The sequence below is a fragment of the Tinamus guttatus genome, unplaced genomic scaffold, assembly GCF_059628265.1.
Source record: "Tinamus guttatus ecotype Peru unplaced genomic scaffold, ASM5962826v1 Tinamus_guttatus_pri_ptg000470l, whole genome shotgun sequence".
Lineage (NCBI taxonomy): Eukaryota > Metazoa > Chordata > Aves > Tinamiformes > Tinamidae > Tinamus > Tinamus guttatus.
Window position 1 is genome coordinate 1,354,514 of NW_028289004.1, and position 22,166 is coordinate 1,376,679.

At 37.5% G+C, this 22,166-nt stretch overlaps 1 protein-coding gene across 1 annotated transcript in view; it reads right to left on the reverse strand.

Annotated features, from left to right (window-relative positions):
- MAP3K15 (mitogen-activated protein kinase kinase kinase 15) overlaps positions 1-22,166 on the reverse strand; it is a 66,476-nt gene that overhangs the window by 22,752 nt on the left and 21,558 nt on the right. Inside the window, 6 exon segments of the mRNA XM_088532726.1 lie at positions 149-319; positions 8,596-8,702; positions 9,988-10,156; positions 11,483-11,676; positions 16,316-16,387; positions 20,663-20,686. Coding sequence (XP_088388852.1) covers positions 149-319; positions 8,596-8,702; positions 9,988-10,156; positions 11,483-11,676; positions 16,316-16,387; positions 20,663-20,686 — 737 coding nt within the window.

Consider the following 22,166-nt stretch of genomic DNA (forward strand, 5'->3'; position numbering starts at 1 on the left):
TGTTCAATCAGCACTATAAAACATTTGAAAGTAGGACATTTGATCTTTTTTAACTGTCACAGCCTTGCTTTTTACAAACAGAAGTATAAGTCTGAAAAAAGAGAGGGTTTGTTTTGTTGTTTTTTTTTTTTTTTTTTTTTGCTGTTACCATTCAATGGCATGATCTCGACTACTGGTATCTTTATAATCAGAATCAATAAACATATCCTTGTAGATCCTCCCACATAAGCAAAACATATCTGGAGCAGGGCGATCACACGTCTGCAGGACTTGAAGCATAACTTGTAGTGCCTTCTCCCTGTCACCTGCATTGTTTCTTCTGAAAGCAAAAACAGAAAATAAATGAGTTCAAGTCTGAAAAAGTGACTGCAAGACAGCAGCATAACATTATCCTCTCTCTTTCCTACAATCCATCCATCATTACTACATACAGATTTTGCTTGATTCACCCTGAGGCACGATTGGGTCAAAAGGAAAAACAGGAGGGAAAATAAAAGCCCACAAATGTGTTAAATGTGTTCTCCTATCCAGAGACTCTACTTCTAGCTCATCTGAAAAGAAAATTCTTCTATGAAAAAAAAATTGCCTTCTCTCATCCTTCCTTCATACGTGTGAAGGCAGACTCTGCATGTACTGTGAAGGGAAATGGGTGCTGGATTAGTGCTTATTCCCTTCAGCAGTCAGGTTGACAATTCCTTTAGCTATGCCCAGGATTTGTAATCTGGAACCCAGATGGCCCAGGGCCAATACTGAGCAATACTGTTCAACTGTGAAAGGATGAAACATCCGAAAGGATGACGGGGCATTTGAACTAAAAGAAGGGGGAAGAAAAACAAACAAAAAAAGATTCCAGTAAGCCATATTCTTTTCTTAATTAAGATTCTTCAGGCTAGAGCAAAAGTTTAGAAAACAAATGGTGGCTATGAGCTTATTTTGATGAATATTTATCAATTTTAGTAAGAAAACACATTATTGGTTAAATATCATTTAAACATTGAACTATCATTAAACACAAACACAACATCGTAATTTTTATCTCATTTGACATTATTTTTGGGGGGTTTAGAACTCACTATTTGCAACAGCAACAACAAAAATCACTTAAAAATGTTTGCAACAGTAATGTAAACACAGCACTCGAGATTAATTGCCTCTTCAAGACATTTTTTAAACACTAGAGAGATTTGAAATATTTACCAATCCCATTTCAGAACTGTGTGCAATTTGTTGATCCATATCCAGGAAGAGGTTTACACATACTATGATTACTTTATCAGCAATAGGAGCAGCAGATAATTGTTGCTGGCAAATTAAGCGTTTGTATGTCCTAAAGCATTAACACTTGCTGTAAAATGGCTCGGTTCCTACATAATGTGTTGTCAGACTAAACCCAGTAACATCTCTTTTGTAGCAAAACCTCATGCTTCTGTGCACTTTAGGTGACAGAGAACAAGTACATGGATTTATAACGAGCTGGGCTGATGTCCCAAACACAGTGTAATTTTTTTGAAGCTAATTCTTTTTGAAAAATATTCAAGTATTTTTTTCTTCAAATCGACCAAATTTAGGTTGTTCTGAAATTCATAACAGTTATCTCTAATGGGCATGCAAAGAGAAAGTTAGTATCTTCTTTAAATTTTACAGGAAATACAATGAAAAAGAAGTGTGGGGGTAAATTCTTTTTACTGGTTATCATTCTCCGACCAAACCTGTTTGGAACTAACCAGATTCTCTCAACAGTAACACCCAAGTTTTATGATTCTTCTTATGAAACAAAAGAAAGTCAGATAAGCAAAGCTTACAACAAAATTGGGTCCCTAAAAATAAGCCGAACCGTCCCCAGTAAGCTTACACCTACCATGATATCATAGAATTTGATATGCATTCCAGCTTTGCTGGAAAAAAAAATAAAATCATGAAAAATAAAATAAAAATCATTAACCGCTTCCAAGACAATTCAAACTTTGACTCAAATCTGCCCTGCGTGAAAACAAGTTAAATATTAATGATATAACATTAAAATGTGTTATTTATTAGTTGGAAGAGCACAACTTTAAAGAAAGACACTCCATTACATAAAGTAACACCCTGTTTAGATAGGCCACTGCACAGATCAACACTTTTGGACATCGAAAGAGGAACCTGTATCCACCTGAAGCCAATACTGCTCCCTGGAGCTATCTGCTGCCGGCCAGCTCGCAGCCTCCAGGGACTGCTCCCTCATTCCCCTGGCAGTCAGCTACGCTGATCCCTGCAGAGGCACCACACGATTTATCCGTCTGCTTGCTCTACCATGCTCTCAATCCCAGCTGCTTTCCTCTCCCCTCCCTGTCTACAGAAGGCTCCCATTTCCCTTTCTCCCCATCATGCCCCACTACCTGCTTCTCCTTTATTTCTCTGAATCCCTCTGCAGGGTTACAAACCTGATGGAAATAGTTTAATACATAATAAAACTCTTTTTTTTTGGCTTGTGTAAATAGTGTTCAGACCACTGAACAAACAGAATTAAGGTATGACAAAATAATGCTTTCAGTTATGGTGCAATTTCAGTTTTGTATCATGTGTTCTAACTTCAATCTCAAAAAGCTTTCCTCTGAAACTGTGGGATAAGTTATAAAATAAATCAGTCTCAGAATAAATTTGAAAGTTTCCTAATACTAATTTACGAAAGGATTTTCTCCCTTTCTTCCCATTCCCTTCTCTCCCTTTCAAAAACAAGCTTCTCCTCTATAACTTGGCAACTTCAGCCACAAATTTTTTTGCTTGGATTTGGAAGCTCCAAGGTACTCTGTGCTGCTGAGATCTGCTTCCTTATTCCCCGCGGGGAACAAGAACATCCCGAGGTGGCAAGTCCTAAGGAGCACAGAAAGGTGCTCACTGTCCTCTCCCTGTGTTGTAGGCATGGCATCCTCCTTAGTGATCCATAACTAAGAGATCGGAGACATTACATCTCAGATTATGATTTCATAACTTCTAAAGGGCCCCCAGATGCTCCTTCCTCAGTTCAGTTTCTCCCCAATTTCTCTAACCCCAACCCTCCTTACCCTGCCAAGTTCAAGAATAATTTGTTAGGGGTTTGTTTCAGTTTGTTCCAGGGTTTCTTTGGTTGGCTTTGAGTTTGCAGCAAAGGTGAAGAGGCTACAAAAACAGCAATCAATCAATTGTAATATGCAGAAAACAATCTCTTTACAAATCTATACTCCTTTCCCCTGCCCAAATTTTCTTGATAAATACAAAATTTACTGCTGTTGTCTCAGGAAGTCCCCAAGCCACAAGTTGCTGGAAATGGTGGGAATATTTAGAGAAATGTATCACTATACATTTTCCCATCTCTATACTTCCTCATACACATCTGCTATAGACCACCATCAGAAATAAGAATCCACGGTACACAGGACTTCACTCTGCACCTTGCACTGTTTTTCTCCCTTAGTGCTCAGACATATTCACATCACTTACTCTCACCTAGATTGACACAGCTATAGGCAAAATCCCATTTTCTTTCTTATTTTTTGATTACATGGCTTCACCCATCTTTCCTCTCCCTCAAAACCACTGTTTCCCTGGATCTTTCTCTTCATAATAGTGATTATGCCACTTCTATTTTAAATATGCCTAAAATAAAAATTCTTGCTGTTTCACGGGCTGGCTTCACCACCTTTAACATGTTGGCACAATCAGGAAACCAGGACTATGCTCAATACGAAATCTTTGTCCAACAAGGTTAACATCAGAGCATTGCACAGATTTTACTGGGACAGGAATTAGGGCTCTTGGCAAAGAACAGCTGATATAATCCTTTTCTTCTTCACCTTAGGTCCACCTCTTCCCCTGTTTCTAGCTGCCTAGCTGGAGAAAAAAAAAGGCCTTCTTACAGTGTATACTCTTATGCAAGCAAAGAGTAATTCGATCTAGGGAATCCTCCTTTGGCTTCCTCTATATTTCATTTTAGTTTACTGATATGATCTTTTGTTATTATTTTAACAACTCTATAAGCAAACATATTTCTGGCAGACAGAAGTACAGAGAAAAAAACAATAACAAACAGTTCTGAATACCTTTCTCACAAAATGGTAGTCGAAAACAGCAAACTGCTCTCCCTCCATATTAATATGAATCTTGTTTATCTCATGATTTCAGGCTAGAAGCAGCTATCAACAGTTCACTGCACATTAATATTAAAACAGGATCATATTGTCACATTGCAGAGTAATGTGAACATGAGACAACTCAATTTATAAGTATATATATACACCCAGTATTGCACATGAATGGGTTATATTTATTATCTTACCTTTGCTTTCAGCAATGATAAATATGTAACTGATATTAAAATACTTATTTTGAATTCTCTTGAATAAAATTACATTTGGAGAGGTAATAATGTATGCCTTAATGACTCCACATTAGACTTAATTTATAAAAACCTCATAAGCTATACTGATACATGCTATATTGAAGTCTATTAAAAAAATATTAATTTGCATTTAGAATTGCAATAACTAATCAAAATTAGAGTTATTATTGAGGCATTTAAAACAAGAAACTAATTTTGCTGCAAGTTAACCGAGTTCAACACATCACCATTTGGCATATTCACATTCACTGTAGTGAGTTGAAAACATGACAACACAAACTGGACTTTGAGACTAAGTTTGCTGGTCTTCAGACAATGAAAAAGAAATGCAACAACATCTTCATCCTCCTATACACTTCAGATGTTGCATACTCAACCACTGCACATAAAATGAGGAACCCCATGATGTGATTTTTACAAGACCATTTTTGAGAACAGAACCACATGTTAAATAACCAAATGCTTTTCAATGGGAATAATTTCCTAGGGCTATTATTATTCATGATGACTAGTAATTTACTGCTTGCACCCTGTAACTCCTTTCACTTATTATTTTTTTAATACAGTATGTTGCTTGTTAAAACACAGCATGCTGAGTCAAACAGTGTAGTGGCCCTGAGCTTTAATATAAATGAAGATAGAACCGCCTTGGAAAGAAACTCAAGTCTTTATAGCTCAGCTATTATCTACGAAATTTGAACAAAATTTGGCATAATCCTTGGCCTCTTTGCAAGTTGCCAGAAGTTGAAACTGAGGATTATCTGGAAACTCTGGAAACGGCCAGAAACTGAAGCATCAAAAGTTCCACAGGAACTTAAGGAAAAATTTCTTAATGGTGAGAGTGACAGAGCCCTGGAACAGGCTGCCCAGAGAGGTTGTGGAGTCTCCTTCTCTGGAGATCTTCAAAACCCGCTTGGACGCAGTCCTGTGCCACGTGCTCTAGGTGTCCCTGCGTGTGCAGGGGGGTTGGACTAGATGACCTCTAGAGGTCCCTTCCAACCTTAAGCATTCCAAGCAAGCTGGGCCTGTTTAGCCTGGAGAAGAGAAGACTGAGAGGGGAATCTGATGAATATGTATAAGTACCTGAGGGGCCAAACTCTTCTCCATGGTGGCCAGTGACAGGACAAGGTGCAATGAGCACGAGTTGAAATACAGGAAGTTCCATCTCCATGTGAGGAAGAACTTTCCTGTGAGGGTCAGAGCCCTGGAACAGGCTGCCCAGAGAGACTGTGGAGTCTCCTTCTCTGGACATCTTCAAGATCCACCTGGATAAAACCATGTGCTCTAGGTGTCCCTGCTTGAGTTGGACTAGATGATCTCTAGAGGTCCCTTCCAACCTCAACCATCCTGCAATTCTGTGAAAGAGTTCATTTTAGGCGAGGGTCATTAAGTAAGAGAAAGCAATCTGCAAGTATTTAACTTAATGAGGTATTATATTTCTGCTGGCTGCCAGTCGCGCATGAGAGCAGAGTGGCCAGAGAAGACACAAACGCAGTGACATGTGATGTATGGCACAGCACGAGAGCAGTCCTTAAAACTGCACAGAACTCAAAATCGGAAATGGGCCCAGAAACGCCTGCCTGCCCCACACACGTAGCAGCAGGTGCCTTAGCGCACGTCGGCACAGTGCTCCGCAGCCTGAGGCGGGCTCGCTGTGCTCCCGCTCCGGGGCAGATGGGAAACCATGACGCCAGGCTGTGAGGGCGCGCAGCCCACAAGTAGACGTGCTCGCCTCTTTGCTTAGCCCAGCCTGTTACCTTGGGCCGACAGCTCAATGCTCACCACACAAAGTGAAGCCTTTTTCTGTATTTTTTTTCCTTAAGTAGAAGATGCATCTTTGAACAGTAGAAGCTAATTTCTGCCTTCTTCCTCATGGAAAAGTGGTCATTCATCCCAGGAGAAGCCTTCCATAACAGTGTTTTAATTGTTCCCAGAGGAAGGCAAGGAGAGTCACAGTGGCTCCAGCTAGTGATTCATTTAATGCAATCAGCTGATGCAGAAAGCGAGTGCAGCAGCAGTCGTTTTGCATTGTCTCCTAAGGGCCTTACCAGCACTGTCACAACAATGACAGTGGAAGCTTAAACTTTAGGAACTTTGACAGCAAAAGGGTCCTGGGCTGCTCAAAATATAAAGAATTCCAAGACAAACCAAATAAGGGAGTATGCCAGTTTTACTACACGCAAGTAAATGGCCAAGTTTTAAAATAATATGGTCTGATCAATTCAGGATATTCTCCTAGGGACGGGGACAAGGCATGACCCTAGCTAGCATTATTATTCTTGGTGGATTTTAACTTCTTGAATCAGGTCCTAGAAATAATAAAAAGTTGGACAAATTTCTTCCCCAAAATAGAGTCAAATCCTTTTTTTATTAAAAGCACATCTCAAAACATCCTCATAGCACTGTAAGGACACTTAAATTGCAGCTCATCAGAAGTTTTATAAAATCAAGCCTGCAATTTTAAAGGTTGGATATGGTACTGTACCATATAGTAATAACTATAAGACTAGAAGTAAAATACAACATTGTTTAAAATTTAGAGCATCAAAAGAAGTGCTAAAACACTAGCTTCTATTTTAAAGTACTATTTGCTTTGTACATAAACATTACCAAAAGTTTATTTTTCCTTTTTTTTTTCCTTTTTTTCCTAATAAATATATTTTATATCTTTCACTTGGTCTCATAAATACCAGAGCTAAATGCAAAGCGTATATATGGCTTCTCTCTCTCTTTAGATATTCAAATCAGAATTTCCTGAAAGAAAATACCTCAGTTATACAAGTCTCAGATTCAGTAGATGATTAACTAAGATTTAATGGCCTGTGATTTCAAGCACTAAGAATGAAGACAGCCAGTGCTCACTTCCAGTCTTAAAAGAAAAAAAAAATCTATGACAGCTGAATTATCTGTAAATATACTCATATATCTGATGTCAAGAGCTAAATTTTAATAATTTCCTATTCCCCCCATTAAAAAGGTTTTGTCATTATCCAAATACGGGTTAAGATTCCAAATAGAGGTCTAATTATCTTCCTGTATGAGAGATTCAGGCATTACCTGATATCTGATTATTTTCTTCTAAGTCATATTTCTCCTTGTAATGAATTCTTTTCTCAGAACTATTCCTTTGCTTTGTATTTTTTAAAACATAAAAAGGGCTTTTTAAAAGCCATTTTCCGATCTTCAAGAATTGTCTCTATAGCTAGTTTCCCTATTTCTGTAAGAGCACAGACACTAGAATGACACACAATCTCAGACACATCTATGGCTGTATACTCTGTATTACTCACTACTATATTCTTCAAAAGATCACTTCAAGCTGCTTGCCACTGCATCACTCAGATGATCACTCAGCCCATCAACACCACCATCACCCTCTTTAAAAAAAAGTAAAAAGTAAAATCTGCTTTATATAAACCGTCCTATTAGCACGTACTCCATTCTTTCGTCTGATGTGTACAACCTTGCCCTTGCATGAAATGTAACTGTGTATGAAAATGAGTTTTCTTGTAGGGATCACACAATGTTAACTGCCCAGTGAAGGCTGTTCTTTGGCACAGAACTGAAGAAGCATCTGATTTTTTGAGCAGTGATTTTGTATTTACTTCTAACATGTCTGATGGAATTGTCAAAAAGCACCAGACTTATTACTTCTTTCCATAAAATCCCACTAGAAAAGAGAAAGAAAAAAAAAAAAAGAGAGAGAGAGAAAATATTCCTCATTCCTCATCAACAACTACTTTTCTAGATCTATGAGCAAGGTCCTAATTCCTTTGATGTATGCTGTATGGATGCTCCCCAGCACTAACGTTTTGTATGAACATTTTTCATACGAACTCCAGGTCACAACTTTCAGAAGTGTACAGATCATCATAAACTGTTCATCAGTTTAATAACTTAATTGTAAGTGTTTTATGCTAAACTATTCAAGATGCTCAGCATAAACAATGATCCAGAGAAAAAAAAACTCAGCCTAATCAAGAAGCCATTGACATCAATGTAGGCTTTCAGAATGATGCTGGTGGCTTTTGGAACAAAGTCTTCATCCATTCGTCAGGTTGTTGACAAAACGATGGGTGCTGGAGAACAGTTTGCTTCCAATGTTAGAAGTTAGTCATTGTGTAGAGAATGCAGTATGCACAGAAAGGGAAAATTTGACATTATCTGTTCTATACATTTATATATAAGACCAAACCAAACAACAATAAAATGAAACGGCTTCAAGCAATTATCCTTACCTATTCAATGCAAAAGCATAATGAAATTTGATGTTGTGCTGATCTGCCAGATCGCAGGTTGGAAGCATTTCTAGTGTTTCTACCAGCTTCACCATAGCATCATAGTCCTGGTAGGAATTAAAAAAAAAAATGAAGACAACCTCTGGCAGAAGAAAGTATCATTAAACTAAACATATCATGAATGCTAGACAGTATCTCAGCTGATTCCTCCTAGTGGAGGCAGTGGCACAGTCATGAACTCTAGTGAAAGGCATTAAAGAAAACTTTGTCTATCCATATGAGAACTTGCCTCTCCCTCACCTCACCATCACTGCCCAAGTTAATGAATTCCTGAATTCCTGGGACCAGCTGCAGCAGTGATCAGACACTGCTAAGCAGAGTTTGTAAGACCAGCTTTTCCATGCCTAATCAAGGACTGCTGGCAAACACTTCATCAGGTCACCACAAGCTAGAGCACAGCTCATTCTGCAGTACATCAGCTGCTTGTGCATCCATTTTTTTTCAGAGGTTACTCTGAAAAACATGTCACTGAAATGGCCAATGCACTGAGAGGAGGCATGGCCTCACGATACCTAGCTTCTTCAGCCTATGGCTGCAGATGAACACATTTGCCAGGGGAGAAGAGCTTTCAAAGGCACACAGATGTAACCAGCTGGGCCAAAGCTCACAAGAAGTGATCAAAATGAAATTGGATAAAGCTGCTGCAGGATAACCTGCAACCCTGAGTGGAAAGTTGGGTGATGACACAGGTCAGCGACTGCTATCATCACTCATTTAGACCTGTCAAATAAACAGCTCAGAGACTTATGGAAATTTTTTCCATAGAATGGTTGAAGTATATTTTAAAATGAATGCCATCTAAACAGATTAACAGTTCACAAATATAGTATCTAGGCTGTGCTTTAACAAAAGTAAAACTTAATTGAAATTAAATTAAAAACAGTGCAGTTGTTTTCCTTTAAAAACAAATGAATGCTGCTTTTTATAGTAGCTCTCAAATTGGGCTCCTGTGGCAAATACTGTGGTCACAACAAATACCTCTTCTTAGCTTGCAAATATATTAGGGGTTGCAGGGAAATGAGAAGGAAAAGGAAAAACAAAAATCTCATTTCCATAATTTTTCTGTGTTTCTTTTTATTTTTTTAAGGAGGTTAAAATGACAGAAAATTAAGGAGGGGAACTCAGGAAGGTCATCTCATCTATGTCTCTGGTTAATTAGGAAAATAAATAAGCTTTTAAAACCTCTAAAATGGTCCAGTATGCATGTCAAAAAGTTAATGACAATGAAACAACATAGTCTTAACTTTAAGTCACTGTTTAACGAACAATGAAGAACAAACAAGAGCCAAAACCACACAGTAAAATAATCTTTCTGAGTCCTTAGGAGTATACCTGAATATCTCGATAGGAAAGAAGCAGGTTTATGACAATGTCGGAAGTCAGCACTTCAGTATTATCCATACGAAGCTTAATTCTGGCCAACTCCTTAGCCAGTTCATCCCCTTGATACTTCTCTCTAGCTTTTCTAATATCATTTAGCAGTGTTTCTTTATAATAGGCGCTAAAGAAATAAAGGATACACGTATGAGAAGAAAGCTATTATTTCTTTTTTAAATGAAACATGGTCATACTTCCAATAAAAATAATTTCTAACAAAAAGTAAAATTTACTTATCAGAATGATGTGTACAATAAATCTATCCTTTAAGTCCACATTTTGGCATTACTTCATTATATGTATTCCAGCTTGCTCTGACCAGTCTACAGGACAATGTCTCAGTACACTTATGATGAGGACTGTGGGATAATTTACTTAACTCAGTAAAACTAGAGGATTTTCTTGATTACTGACCATTACAGATGTGGTATTTTGTATCTTTATCCTAAAGAAGGAAACAATTGAGATGCTAAACTGGGACACTGAGGAAAGACTACAGCAACATAAAAAGGAGGTAATCAATTTTATAAACCAAAGGGGTTAAGTGACTTTGAAATAAAGTACCTAAAGCAGAAACAAGGCACCAAAAACTGCCTTCTTGTAGTTTATTTGATGAATGCAATACATAATGGGACAGGATCTACATAAAATCCCACAGTAAGTTTCTTGCACCTTATTTGTACTAACATCAGTACATAGTGCCACATGAGCTTTTCCAGAATACAAGAAGAAATTTAAAAACCCACAACTTTTTACCAGTAATGACAACAGTAAACACAGTAAACCATCTGGACAGATTACTTAAAGCTAACATCTGGAGCAGTTTATGGGCTTAGAAACTAACTGATGGTATGTGACAGGTAGTCAAGTACACACAATGATATTTTGTTTACAGAGTACTGCAAGTATTCAACATTGCTTAGCACTAAGCCCTAAACATAACAAAAAGAACTTAGTGCTCTGTTGAAACATCACAGCATATATAACATGTAAGACATGTTTACAATATCAGGCAGCAAGTTCTCAGTAAGCTAATAATGGTAATATTAAAAAATGCAGATGAGTTGCATTTGATTGTTCATTGCTGCTGTATGTATATACCTAATGGTGATAAAAAGGAAAGAAAAAAAAAAAAAAGCAAGGTCATTGAGCTCTATGAAGAGGCTGTCATCTTTTTTTGTAATTTCCAGCACTGTAATTTATACTTAAGAATTTTATCTTATCCATGGACCAACTCTCCTTACTGATGTTTCAGAAAGTAACATAAATCACTTCTACTATAACTTGGTTAATTCACTGCAGTTACATGACAGGGATCCTGTAAGCAGTAGTGACTTCTTTAATACTATATTAAGGGAAAAATCTATGTGACTAGAGATTCTGAATCTTTTTGTATGACACTAAGAAGAGAGTATAAATGGTTCTGGATATGTATGTGTTGCAAAGTTACCATGATGTAACATGAACGTCCTTGAGAAGGCTGATAAACCGGTCCATGAGTGGGACACAAAGTGGCCCCAGGATATTGTCCCAGCTGGGTTGCATATACTCAGAAGCTCTTCGCTGAGCATCGCTTTTACAACAAAAGTAGTCAGCACTAGGTGTGACAATGTATGGAATAAAATAATAATTCCCACTGGAAGCCTAAAAGAAAAACAGACACAGTTTAGAAACAAATTAAAATGGAAACCTGCTTATATACATAATCTTTTCTTGTCAAAAAAAAAAAAAAAAAAAAGGACAAAAAAAGCCTGGCTAGATCAGTGCTTGTGCATCACTAGGCTTTCAAGCACCGTTTAACACAAGATAGGCAGACATTAAACCATTAAACTTGAGGGTTTTTTTCCGTATGGGAGAATTACACATATGAACGAGGGCAATGAATAAGGGCCTAGACCTGTTAAGAAACAAAACAAGACAACTTTGATTTTTTTGATATTATACACAAACCCTAACTACAAGTCTGACAGGACAAGCTAACCTCCTGCTCTCATATTCTTGCAGTCAGTGAAGATTTATTTGCATCCTCTGGGCTTAATCTGTGCTTGCAAAGATATGATGCAGAGCACCCCAAATGGAGATGTTTAACCAGAAGAGTATAGCTGCTGCGTGCTGCCATCAAACACCAAACCAAATGCAATACTGAAACATTTCAAAATAGATATAAAATTTCTAACAGAAAATTCCAAAAATGAAAATGAAAAACTGTTAATAGGCCACAGAATGAGCGAAAATTTGATCAAGTGCTGAAAGGGGAGATGACAGAAGATGGGAAACACCTTTCAGATCCCAGAACACTGCAAGTTCAGATTCATTAGCTCATGAACGAGATCCTCCCTCAAAAAAAAAAAATAAACAAAAAGAAACATAAACACCTCAGAGATTTTCTATTATTACTAGAAACACCAAAATAATTTTGACTATGCCGATTCTCAACTGTTTAAGAGAAAAATAAAACACAGCCAAAGTATGCCTTCATAATGACTGGGAGGAGCCCTGAAGGATGGTGTCAGTGTGACACAACTAATGCAGATTACTATCACCCATATTCTTGCCCTGTCATCTCAGAGGCAAGGCAAGCACCTAAAGCCACATCACAACTCTTATTTTTCCAGCATACCATCTAGACCTGCAGTAAATTGGCAGCCATTTAAAATCCCCATGAACAACAGCAGAATGTCAAGATGATCAAAAGTATGGATAGGAGACTATAGTAGATTTGTTTATATATTTTAATAGACTAGACAAGTGAAAGAAAATGGTCATCAGAAATAATAATTTAAAGCATGCTGTTAGAGATAAAGAATGACAAGAAACCCATATCTGAGACATCCTGTTACGGATCCAAGTCTGTTACATTTTAGAATTATAAATTATTTCTAACAGATGAAGACCATGCCACATTCCTCTTCATGAATAATACAGTACGCCATCTCAAAGGAAATCATGATTTGCTGCAATGCTACCCATATTTTCTACCAAAAAAGGGAAACTTTGTAACCTAAACAAGAATTTTAGGATTATTTAGTCTGAGGTTTATTTAAATAAATATTGAGTTCACAGCAATGAATACTAAGTTCACCACTTGAATATAAATTCTATTCTTAAACCTCAAACAGTGTTTAGCTCTTCCTGCAAAGAAAAAACAAATTCAGTTTGATAGTACAATGTGTCTTTTGATGCAAAGAAAACTGCTCTGATCTGCGGTGCTGAGTCTAGTTGGAGGCCCGTAGCTAGTGGTGTCCCCCAGGGGTCAGTCCTTGGTCCAGTCCTGTTCAATTTAGTCATCAATGACCTGGATGAAGGCACAGAGTGCTCCCTCAGCAAGTTTGCTGATGATACCAAACTGGGAGGAGTAGCCGATACCCCAGAGGGCTGCGCTGCCATCCAGAGGGACCTGGACAGGCTGAACAACTGGGCGGTGAAAAACCTCATGAAATTCAACAAGGCCAAGTGCAAGGTCCTGTACCTGGGGAGGAATAACCCCAGACACCAGTACAGGCTGGGGACTGACCTTCTGGAGAGCAGCTCTGCAGAGAGGGACTTGGGTGTCATGCTGCACGACAAGTTGACCATGAGGCAGCAGTGTGCTCTCGTGGCCAAGAAGGCCAATGGGATCCTGGGGTGCATTAAGAAGAGCGTCTCCAGCAGGTCGAGGGAGGTGATCCTGCCCCTCTACTCAGCCCTGGTGAGGCCACATCTGGAGTACTGTGTCCAGTTCTGGGTTCCACAGTACAAGAGGGATGTGGAGCTGCTGGAGAGAGTCCAGTGCAGGGCTACAAGGATGATCAGGGGCCTGGAACATCTGCCCTAGGAGGAGAGACTGAGGGAGCTGGGGCTGTTCAGCCTGGAGAAGAGAAGGCTGAGAGAGGACCTGATCAGTGTATATAAGTGTATACCTCAGGTCAGTGTATACCTCAAGGGGGCAAGTGAGGAGGATGGTGCTGGCCTCTTTTCACTGGTGGCCACCGACAGAACTAGAGGAAACGGCCGCAAACTGAAGCATCAAAAGTTCCACAGGAACTTAAGGAAAAATTTTTTAACAGTGAAGGTGATAGAGCACTGGAACAGGCTGCCCAGAGAGGTTGTGGAGTCTCCTTCTCTGGAGCTCTTCCAAACCCGCTTGGACGCAGTCCTGTGCCACGTGCTCTAGGTGACCCTGCGTGTGCAGAGGGTTGGACTAGATGATCTCTAGAGGTCCCTTCCAGCCTTCAGCATTCTATGATTCTATGATTCTATGATCTATTGAAAAAGCAAAGCAGTTTTCAGCATATTGTTCAAGTACTTTTAAATTGCATACATGAAAGACTGTACTAATCATATTCAACCAATATCTCATCTTTATCTTTTTGACCTAGATTTCTTGTCTCTCTTTGGATAGTGAAATCTGCAATTAAAAACACATTTCTATCAATAACAGATAAATACATTTCTGTTTGCAGAAGTCAGGAACCCCGCATGTATTTCAGCACAGAACCTTGTCTGAAGATCAATCAACAAAACCATAACTCTCAAACTTAGTTTGCTGTGTTTGGGACGAGCAATCACACATCCAGTTAAATCAGCTAGTAAAGCAAGCCTTCTGTGCCATACATAAAGAGAAAGAAAGTCTCTCCTGACAGACATACCACTGAGTGTCGTACCAAAAAAACCAAAATATCTGACTGTTCTCTGATAGACATTGATGTCCAATTATCTAACTTGTTCTGTCCAATATTTATAAATAATAAATTATAAAGCCCCTTTATATTTAGCGCGTGGATTGAGATTGCTAGAAGAGTTTTCCCTCTTCTCACGGTGTAGGAAAAACAATTCTCAATTCTGTTGATCAATTTTTCTTTCATTATCAAGGGTTAGCAATGGCTGAAATTAACATCCTTATTTCTCTGGGAGATCATCTGGTCTGGATGCTGATCCTTCGACTTTTATGCCAAAAATTCATAATGTTGAATATTACTGTTGTGTCACAAAATAACCTTTGTTTCAAGAGATATTGAATAAATGGCACATGTATGTATTAAGAAAAATATATAGCTATTTGAACTCCAAAAATGTATATCCTAAAATCATGAATTATTTAATTGCGATGGAATTAGAACTTTAACTTATGTAGGATGTATGTTGAGTTAGTTTATTTCAGGATTATTAGCTCTGATTTTTTTAAGTTTTATTTTGAAAAAAAAATCATGTTTAAAAGTTTAGTTTAAAATATGCAAAACCTGAATAAAAACCTTCTCAATAGCTCATCATCTAGCAAACAGTAAATGCACAATGTGCTAGCAATTAAACATTTGCATTCAATCACAGTACTTTAATCAACTAGGAAAAAGGACCAAAATTTTAGGACTATAAAAATTAAAATAAATGCAAAAAAGTTAAAAATGGAACCTATTTCTTGGAGGAAAGAGAATAAAGGAGTTAAGCACAGACACACTGGGCCACACGGGCTGTTACATAGAGTCTAAGAAAGACAGAACAAATGTAGAGCACATTTTGTCTAAAAAACACTTTTCTGTAAACATTTTGCTAATGCTGTTAAAAGTAAACATTTGACTTTATTAAAGTATAGAGTTTTTTCAGCTCTACTGCCAGAGTTTTTCCTGCCAAACTGCCCCTCTGTCATAGAAATACAATAATGGAATTAAAAACTTTAGTTTTGAATAAATAATGTTCAGTAAAATTTCTGCATCTTCAGAGAAGGAATCAGGCTCCCACAGTTATTTAATAGTACAATTATTTCGCTCCAGTTATGCAGTTTATTTTACCACTTAGTTAAGCATCAGAAGTGTTAGGTTAAACTTAAAAATGCTTACCCTACCTTGCAAAGAATAACAAGGTCTGAACTGTATTGACTCTCAGGAGTCAAATACTTTTGAGTATTCAGAGAGTGTAATCCACCATTGTCCTAAGAAACCAAGAGGATTTCTGTAACATCATATTCCCAACCATCTTGTGACACTAGTTAATCTAACACGCTAAAAGCTTTTGAAAATATTTTATCTTCAAAACTTGAATGCATCTAGTAAATATTTTAGCGTAAATGCTTTAGTGAAAAGAGATCTTTATAAACTGAACACTCCAAACTCTCAGGATGCCGAGAGTTAGCTTGCCAGTAATGGGCACTGGGATTAAAACAGCTCTAATGGAATTATAACTACTTTGAAAGAAAGAATGAATCTGACAAGCACTGTTTTTAAAGCATCCTTATATAAAAAAGACTAAAAACGTAGTATTAAGATGTAACATTAATTCAATAGGAAGCAGATTTAAAAGTGATACATACTTTGCCTATGAGATTACCACTGTGGTATTCAGGAGGTACTTGAACTCAAAGAAAAGGTTTGTGGCTGGCAACCTACTCCAAATTGAAATGAAACAAACAAAAGGAAACACCACCACAAAACATGGAAGCATAAGAATCAAAAAGACAGACATGATATATGAATTGAGCAATTATTAAAAAAAACAATATAAAGTAAAAATAGATACTTATAGCAGGTCCATATTTATAAAACCAAGCAAAACTGGCGCAGTGCTTTCCTACTAAGAAGATAAGATTTCTATTTATATATGTTGTTTGTCTGCACATCTCCTTATGTCATCATTAACATGCTCTCAGCAAGCTTAATTTCATCAACCTGACAGATTTATTGCCAAACATTTAACCATATCCAAATACTATACATGCACTCCGGGAGACAGTAACATAGCCAGGAAAACCACCCTTCCTAAATATACTTTTAAAGTCCTTAGTTTATGTTTTATCAATAGTAATAGTAGTCTTGGTTCCCACTTCAATCCACTGGGACTTGTAAACTCTAGAATGCTCAATGTAATGTAAGTTCAGCTGCCAAAATCTTTTTATTTAGTTTTCTTAAACATTTATAACCCTCAAACAATATAGTCTAATTTATACCACTGATGAAACTCCGAAGAGACTTTCTGTCAATTGCATTAAAAAGTCATTTTTTAACATAAAAAGTCCTTGCAGCAAAGATAAAAAACAATCCTGATCCCTTTGAATCAAGGGGAATTTTTGCTAATGACTCCTCCACAGCCCAGACATTATTTTCTGCATATTATAAGAGCTGCTACAGGATTTAGGAAAAATCCATTTAAATATCTAGAAATACTTCAACAGGTCCACAGACCTAAGTGTAGCAAAAAAAGCCTTTTGCTTTCATAAACATCTTACTTTTCTTTAAATATTTTCCTTGAAAACAATTAATAGGCTTATCCAAATTTCCTCAGACATACTATCAACTAAATGAAAAACAATGGATAACTCTTTCTCTTCATATTCTGTACTCGCCCTAATAACTTTCCAGAGTGGAACATTCTGGCTTACAGTGCCATATTCAAATGAAGCAGATGCATTGAAGAATGCATCTCAAACTAGGGACAGCAAAAGACAGACAGCAAAAGTTTCTAGAAGGCCTTTTCATTTTGTCTCCCACTTGTAGGAGTTTTTAAAAAGCCCTTTGTGTACCTTTCCCTTCACTCTATCTTGGATTTTCTTATGCTCCATTCCTTGAAGTTCGCAACAGGGTTAGCAACAAAATGTTGCATCAAAATAAAACAACTTTTCCATAGGTTTTAGCTGTTTGGTTTGGAGAAGGATGTGGGGAGTTGTTTGTTCGCTTGTTTGTTTTTAACTAAAGCAATACTGCTTTTGGAAATCCTTGGATTTTTATTTCTCTTATAAATCGATAGCAATTGGAGGTCCAAAACACCTTCTCCATGAGATAGATAGAAAATAGATAAATGCATTTTCCTCTACCTTCCAATCCAAAAACATTCAGTCTGCTCTCAAACACTGATTTATTCATCAGGACACATAAAACTGACTCTTCTGTAAGACTGGATATTTGTGATTCATTTTACAGGTGATTATTTTGACAGAAACTAGGGAGTCATGCATATTCCCTGAGTCAAATTAGAAGAAAACGGTCCTCAAAGCTCTTTCTTTCCAAGAAAGAAACCTAGCTGCAGGAACACAGAGATCACTGAACTTCAACTTCATGCCAGGGCAATTCTGTCTTGGGAGTTCTGATGCTATAGCCAGTAATTATTTCTTCATGTATCTCAGTGTGAAATAAATTATCAATACAGAATTTTAATTGCTTTTTGGGGATAGCCAAGTAGAACTAAGTCATACTATCTCTGAAAGAAAAAGTAGTGGAAGCTACATTCCCCATTCTCCTGGTCTTCCAGGCTTTTTGCAGACATAAAGCTATTAAATCTCTCACAGACTTGCTCCACCTCAGAAAGATGCTCTCTGATTTTCAGTATTAGATCAGCTAAACACTTGGGCAAATCCCAGGTGAACTGTTAATCACTTTTCTATGTATTGTCCTCAGCTTTATGTTCAAATTCCTTGTCTGTGCACATGACCTAAATAGGATATAAATAGTGAAGATGAGGGCAAGGAATCAGCAAAGGTTCACAACTACAGTATCCTGGGTAGGAAGTTTCACTTGTGCTGCTGGAAAAATGGTGTTCTGTGCCTTACAGCAATGTTTTTGTCCTTCTTCCTTTTAAACACAGGGCAAATATGTGGCCACAAGAAGTCAAAAGATTCTTCATTCAAAACCAGCAATAGCAACCACATGGCTACCTCTGGGTTGGAAGATGGCTTAGCAGTTTGGAGATCTATTCTCTTCACAATAGATCGGCAAACCTAGCAAAGAGTATATTTAAGCTCCCTCTGCTCTTCCATAGCTATAGCAGATGCCTAACCACAGTGCAACCAGGAAACATGCAAGGAAAATACTGCAACAGCAGTATTAATTCTTGTAACTAATATTCAACATTTAAACTGCCATAGCTATGTAACTAGGCACTTGATCGGACATAGAAAATGCACGCTGATTCTGTCACTATGTAACTACTGCAGCAAGCCTCATTATCAAGAAGCTTCAAACAAAACATTGCTGATGCAGTTGTGAAATAATTAACCAAGCAAGGAAGCAATGAGAGTGTCATGGGCCAGTGACAAATTGCATGCCTCTCAGACCTCACTGCATCGGGAAGGAGAGGAAAGCAAACATCTATCCAAAGTCAATTCAAACATAGGTAAACAAAGCTTTATCTTATTAATCTTCTTGCTTATTGGCATGCTGTCAGTAATTTCTGATCAAACAAAAAAAAAAAGAGAAGGAATTATGGGAACACATTAAAAGATAATTTGCTATCTAATAAAAGAGAATATAAAAAATTCAAACAACGTGAAAGGGTCGAAAATCCATGCTTGGTATTTGAAGCCAGTTTGTTTTTTTCACTGCATTTTACTAACAATTGTTTTCTTAAGTTAAGCACTCAAAGAAAGTGGAATAGACAAAACAATATTTTTAAAGGAGGGATCAGGACCCCAGTTTCAGCATCCCTCCCTGCTCCTTTCACTAGCCACATTAAGAGGGCAAGAGTTTCCAGGTCTAATACCACAGCCCTCTCTAGGAAGCATGTCACCAGAAATGAACCTATCTGTTTATTTCCTCCATATCAAGGTGAAGACAATCAACCAAAGGAAAAGATTGCAGGCTGCTAATCTGACCATACTACACTAACCTAGTCATGGGCCACTCTGCATTTATTCCATATGTGGAGTAATCACAAAATGCCTCAGTCCAAATTCTCCTGACTCTGGAGGGGAAAAAATCCCCCTAATTTGTGCACTCATGTGACATTTTCATTGTGGTCTTGTGAATGCTTGTGGAGAGCAGCATTCCACACTGTACACCAAAGGTGAAGCTAGTTCAGGTATCACCAACACAAATGGGAGAATGACCTGAACTTACTCATGTGCTCAAGCTGATCTATCTTTAGCCTAGACACAGTGCTGTTGTCAAGAGTAAACAGCAACTCAAAATAAACTGCTGTTAACTGAAGCATTGTCTTTTCTCATCCTCTTTTAAATTGTCACTTTGGAAAAATCTAAGAACATTCTGGTATTTTAGTCATGCTCTGTGTTCTTCAGAAGAAAATAAAAGCTTAAGGTATACATGGAAAAGCTAAAGGGAAGAAATCAAAGTTTAAGATTTTAGCAAATTCAATATTCCTCAGTATGACAACATTCACTGTTCAATAAAAACAACTACTAATGTGACTTGAAGTAAAAATATAAACAATTGTATAAGATATTGTGCTATATTGCAAGAAACAGAAAGTAACTAGCATATTTCATCTTCCTTCAGGTATACCTACCTGTTTGGTTTTATGGTCACTAAGAGTAAGAATCATTTTGTTTCGGGAAACAAGTTTTTGCATTCCTAAGTAAAATCTCAGTCTGTGAGCAAGAAGCTGGGTATGCAGTGGCCAAAATAGTTTGATATACCAGTCCTATAAAAGCCTCACACACACATACACATTTGCAAAAGTGAGTGAAAGTGACATCGAATTTCTGAGTTTACATTTTGATCTATGAACCCTACATATATAACGTATCTAATGGCACTTTTCTAGAACTTAAGAAGGAATGTAAGTTTGCCCACTAGATTGAATTGTATGCAGGGCAAACAGATTTCTTTCAAGCATACAAGGCATATACCACGTCTTGGCAGCTTTATTAGAGTTGCTTCAAATGTAAAATCCTCATTTTTTGTTTTCAAATGCATGTGGATTTAATACTTACTGTGTTTTTCTGGGATACCATATCCTGAAAAGAATAAAAGAGAGAATAAAAATATTTGTCATTTGTACTGGGAATTTTATCTCCAATAAAATCAATTGGTATACATACACACATGTACATACATACTTTCCCAGAGTAATCCATATATCCTGCCACAATAAGTTACAAATAAAGGGATGAAAAAATGACAAGAAAAGTCTCTGTAGCTCAGGTTGGGGGGAAGAACAGATTCCAAGAAGAAATCTATTTAAAGAGCTCAAAAGAGGAAGAAAGCTGGTACTTACCAGTAACTGGAGTTTCTTAAACAGGTAGTCCACAGACCCAATCATACTTCAGGCATTTGTGAAACAGAAACATTCAAGTCTAGAGACATTCTCTGAAAGTGTATCCTTAAGACACCTAGGTCCCTTCTCTACCTTGATGGACACAGACCAAGACATGCTTTCAACATCCTAATTCTTCTCATCTTGACATCCCCAAAAAATGGCAAAAGAGAAATCAAAAATAATGGAGATGTAAAATAGATATGAAAGATCTCCAGTTACCTCCTTCTTCAACTGTTGGCCTACATGTCCCATGAACATTACTTGGTGAAACTGAGCAGAACTCTAGATAAACCACTCCACATGCTAGACCAGATGAGACTCTAGGCAAGGTTGTTGATATAATTATGTGCTCCAATAAGTGAAGATTGCTTGAGCAAATTCCTACCTAAAACAGCCTGAAATCTGCTTGGACAACCACTGCACAGAAATGACAGTGCCCATGCACTCCTTTTCTCAACAACAGGAACCAAAGAGGTTTAGTTCTGTGAATACGACCATCTTGAAATCCAGACTATATATCCTTTTACATTCTTTGAACTAGTAGATTTTGGAAAGAGTACCGATGAAACTGGAGATACAGATCTTCTTCAGGATGTGCCCTATGAAATGAGTCAGATAGAGTCAGGTCACCTGAATTTCGTGTAACTTCTCTGTAGGAATAACAGAAGCCAGAAATACCATCTTTAGATCAATTAGAAGAGGTACTGAAAAGAGGCATACACAGAAGGTTAGATCGAATTAAAGTTAGGAATTCCTAAAGAGAAGAAGGTAAATTGAAAAAAAAGACCACTCATGAAACAGAGAATAAAGAAGAGTCAACAGATCAAAACACAAAAAGTGCATATTAAGGCACCAACACCTTACCGATATCTTATTCATTAAAACTCTTAAAGTCTTATAGAACTTAAAATCTGATCAAATGCTTCAGAACAAAAGCTCAGACACAGCCGAAGTATCACATATCTGAAAATAAATTAAGTCCATCTAGCTAAACAAGTACCTCCTCCAGCATGAGACTGTCTACTGTTAATGAAGACTGGGGAGAAAGTCTCTTACTGGGGAGAAATAGATTAGTCTGACTGAAAACTATCCAGTATCAAACCATGAAATGTATCAAGAGATCAAGGAAACTTCTTCACTGAAAAACTCCAGGAAAGATCCCTATTTGCCTTCTAAAG